This window comes from Chamaea fasciata, unplaced genomic scaffold, assembly GCF_029207755.1.
Source record: "Chamaea fasciata isolate MVZ Bird 193981 ecotype frontalis unplaced genomic scaffold, bChaFas1.0.hap1 SCAF_35, whole genome shotgun sequence".
Lineage (NCBI taxonomy): Eukaryota > Metazoa > Chordata > Aves > Passeriformes > Sylviidae > Chamaea > Chamaea fasciata.
This window is the reverse complement of record NW_027094120.1, coordinates 2299768-2304213: the sequence shown is the minus strand read 5'-3', so window position 1 is coordinate 2304213 and position 4446 is coordinate 2299768. Positions and strand designations below refer to the sequence as shown.

General features: G+C 49.5%; 1 protein-coding gene across 1 annotated transcript; it reads right to left on the bottom strand.

Moving 5' to 3' along the window:
- Nucleotides 1-249: 249 nt before the first annotated feature.
- LOC136303499 (olfactory receptor 14J1-like) lies at nucleotides 250-3497 on the bottom strand. Its single transcript, XM_066207159.1, has 2 exons — nucleotides 3489-3497; nucleotides 250-1191 (listed from the first exon to the last, which is right to left on the bottom strand). The coding sequence occupies exons 1-2, from the start codon at nucleotides 3495-3497 to the stop codon at nucleotides 250-252; spliced, it is 951 nt and encodes a 316-aa protein (XP_066063256.1).
- Nucleotides 3498-4446: the final 949 nt, after the last annotated feature.

The window sequence follows — 4446 nt, the reverse complement described above, 5'->3', positions numbered from 1 at the left end:
AACTCTGCTGGGAGATGCTTTAGTTCCTTTAAAAGCCACTGAGAGCCCAGTTCTTCACTGACACAGTCTGTGGCCACAGAAAACTTAGAGAGAAGGAAAAGAAGAAAGGACACAATGAACATCATTGCTTTGCGAACATCACTGAAAACTAAAACAAAGGAAAAACACTGACAATCAAACCAACGCTATCAAAGATGACACAATCATTACAAGTTTATTACAAGTGATTTGCAGAAACTGGCCAGCAGTTTAATGTTTCTGAAATCGTCCAGTGGTCAGTGTCCACACTGCAGCCTTGAGCTCCTGGTTCCTCAGGCTGTAGATGACGGGGTTCAGGGCTGGAGGCACCACCGAGTACAGAACTGACAATGCCAGATCCAGGGATGGGGAGGAGACTGAAAGTGGCTTCAAGTGGGCAAAGGCTACAGTGCTGGCAAACAAGGAGATCACAGCCAGGTGAGGGAGGCAGGTGGAAAAGACTTTGTGCCGTCCCTGCTCAGAGGCAATCCTCAGCACGGCCCTGAAGATCTGCACATAGGAGAAAACAATGAACACAAAACAGCCAAGTCCTAATGAGGTAGTGAAAACTAAAACCCCAAATTCCCTGAGGTAGGATTTGGAGCAGGAGAGCTTGAGGATCTCTGGGATTTCACAGAAGAACTGGCCCAGGGCATTGCCCTGGCACAGGGACAGGGAAAACGTATTGGCCGTGTGCAGCAGAGCATGGAGAAAGGCACTGGCCCAGGCAGCTGCTGCCATGTGGGCACAAGCTCTGCTGCCCAGGAGGGTCCCGTAGTGCAGGGGTTTGCAGATGGACACGTAGCGATCATAGCACATGATGGTCAGGAGGGAAGCCTCTGCTGAAATGAAAAACACAAGAAGAAAGAGCTGTGCAGCACATCCTTCATAGGAGATGGTCCTGGTGTCCCAGAGGGAATTGTGCATGGCTTTGGGGACAGTGGTGAGGATGAAGCCCAGGTCGCTGAGGGCCAGGTTGAGCAGGAAGAAGAACATGGGGCTGTGCAGGTGGTGGCCGCAGGCTACGGCGCTGATGACGAGGCCATTGCCCAGGAGGGCAGCCAGGGAGATGCCCAGGAAGAGGCAGAAGTGCAGGAGCTGCAGCTGCCGCGTGTCTGCCAATGCCAGCAGGAGGAAGTGGCTGATGGAGCTGCTGTTGGACATTTGCTGTGTCTGGCCATGGGGGCCTGTTCAAGGAGAAAAGATCAGTGGCAGGTTAGGAGAAAGTTCTTTCAGTAAAATCAAAGCCTTTTCCCACAGACCATTCTTCTGTATCACACTGACAGCCTTTTGATTTTCTTGCAGATTTTCCTTAAACTCCAACTGGGGAGCCCTGGTTGGTGCTGGCTGAGTGGGTCTTCAGGTTCAGGGCAATTACATGCAGGGTTTTTATAATTCAGCCTTGCTGTGCAGACGTGAGAGGGGAACAGGGAACCCGTCCTCATGTTCCACTTTGAAACCCTGTTAGTACAGAAGTCTCTGTCAGCTTGTACTCCCACTGCCAGTGACCAGGAATGGTAAAGTCTGTTTAAATGTTCTAGAGTTTTTTCAACAGCTTTTCTTCATCTCCACTTGACTATTTTTGATGTCAGAAACTCTCAGCATTTCTGCTGCTGCGCTCAGGGAGAACAGAGCAAGTTCTCTGAGGCAAGGTGGTGCATGGAGAATGAGGGGAGGACCTCTGTCACCCTGTCCTGTTCTAGGATTCTCTGGGCTTTCACCTGTCCCCTACACAGGATGATCACCCTCCCATGTTTCCTTTAAAAACCATCCTGACACTGCTGAGAGCTGATGGATCCACCACAGTCCACCCAATGTCCATCCTCTTCTCAAGGGCTCAGCCCCACATTTGTACCCAAGGACACACGGGACTCATTCCACCAACCCAACAGCATTTTCTCCATCACAGAACTTGTGTGTCTCCCCATGGGGCTTTCAGATAACACAAAGATGCTACAGGGCAGGTTTGCATTGTGGAGGGAAGCTGGAAGCTTGGAAGGAAATCTCAGGGAGACTTTCAAGTGTCCTAATGACGGCACTGGATTAAATGAGATGGAACTCCTTCCCTGGCTGCACTGACAGCATTGCCCACAGCCGGGCACTGGGGACAGGGTCACCCTGAGCCAGCTGTGCCCCCTCCCAGAGCCCCCCAGTGCCAGGCAGCAGCTCCCAGCCCTGTGCTCTGCAGAGGGAACTGGGCCCGGGGCTGCAGAGCTGCCCCATGGCTCTGCTGCAGCTCTGCCTGCACAGGAGGGGCTTCATGCCTTGGACCCTCTCTTGGTTTGGGAAGACAGGTATCTGCTAGGTAATAATAAAAACAACAACTGCAGTTTCTTTTGGGATGGAGAGTGTAACCCCCCCCCCTTCACTCTCTTTTTTTTCTTTTTTAATTATAAATTACAATCAGAGGCTCTTAGGCAAAGATTTGGGAAATAGGAATAGCAGTTTTTTATTAGTATGTATTACAAAGTAAACAAACACAAAAAAACCCTCACCAAACAACTACAGCATTAATAATAAACGAAAACAGTACCAAGATCCTTGAGGGTTTTGTTTCACAAAAAATAGGGCAGTTTGGTTTCGGTGTCTCTGCAGGATCCTCAGAGCACCAAGCTGAAACTTTTCCAGCCAGCAACAGCCGTTCCCTCTCCCCCCGAACGCCGAAAAAAGAAGAGCCCGCAGCTGTCTCAAGCTTTGTCTTTTACCTGCATTATCTCTTCCTTCTAACTTTGTCCACCTCTTTGTTTTGGTTAAGTACCCTCAAGTATCCAACACTTGGTCTCCTTGGTAACTTCTGGGGAAAAAATTCTTTAGAGAAAGAAGGAACAAACCTGACCCCCAACAGACCCCCAGCCCTGAGGGCAGAGGCTTGGCTGGGGGACAAGAGGGAGGGGGCTTGTTCCGAGGGAGGGGCTGCACTGGAAAGGATCCTCTGGAGATCTCTCCCTGCCACAGCATTTCTGGGTTTTGTTTTCTCTCATTGCCTGATCTCTCTGCTTCCTGGAGATTTTTCTCCTGGAGGTATTTCCCTGTTCCTGATCTCTCCCTGCCAGCACTCACAGACCCCAAATCTCTGTGCACTCTCCTTGGCCCTACAGAAACCTACCTGTTTGCAGGGCACTGGCCGGGGACAGGTTCTGTTTGGAGCTTGGAGAAAGGACAGGTCAGACTAAGCCTGATGGCTCCAGTGAAGGTGATGCTGGTGCTGTCCATGGGCAAAGGAGTGGATGAAAGCACTTTTGGGAACCCATGAATAGCACTGGAGGTATAGTTCAGATGCCTTAGGGACTTTTAAACATGAAGTTGTTTATTATTTATCCCCCCCGTTCACCAGGAGTAAGAAACTGAAAACAATGACTCAGTAAATTTTATCTTTATAAAAATTATTGTCCTGGAAATATTCCTGGAGTGAGCAGAAGCCCTGAGCATGTCCACATGCTTACAGCAGAGATAGTCTGAGTTGTACTTACAGAATCCATAATGGGATGTTCCTGCTTTAGGAGATCATTGCAGGAGCTGCAGCTGCACTGTCCTGCAGCCAGAGGCTTCCAGTGTCAAGGGCTGGAAATGATTCTCGCCCAGTCAGTCCCCAGCATCTTCCCAGCCCTGAGTGATTGAAGCTCTCTGTGCCTGCGTGCTGTGCCCAGGGTGGCTGCAAGCAGTGCCCCAGCCCTGCTGGGCTGTGCACAGGAGCCACTTTGATGGAGAAATGCCTTTTTGAAGCTCATCTTGGTTGCCAGGAGGTGCCTCTGTGTCAGGAGCCCGGCCCAGCTCAGCAGCACAGACACAGCACAAGGATGTTAATGAGCCTCTTGGGGATTTGCTGTTGTTTACATCAGACTCAGTCCCTGAGAGAGTGTTCAAAAAACTTCTCAAGGACTCAAAGTCAGATTAAAAACGCCAAAGTTTCTTGAAGTTTTAAATGGGTGCCATTGAGGGACACGCCTGAGAAAGTGTCCCCAGGTTCCAGTTAGAGCAGAACACCGCAGGCACTGATGACAGGTGGGGACAAACAAGGCAAAGGTGTCTCTGATGCTGAGCAAACCTGCATGTGTTTCAGGAATGCAAAAGGCCAAGGCCTGAGCTCCAGCCCCTGGCAAGGCAGATGCTGTCCCTTCCTGTGGTGGTTTTATGTTTGCTGAATTTTGTTTACTAGCTGGGAGATAAGATTTTGGGAGAAAAAGCTCAAACAGGCTCAACCTAAAAGTAAAAACAGATAGATTTTATTAGCATACACTAAGAAAAGAGAAAAAGGAAAAATGAGACATTCAAACATCTTTCCACTTACCACAAACCGTTCACTTTCCCACTCAACAGAGAGAAAACTATGATTTTTAGCCAGTTGCAACTATTTAAACACAATCCTGCATCACCTTGGGAGAGGAGCCTCTCTAGAGTTTATGGAGATACATGCCACAGGAAAAGGTC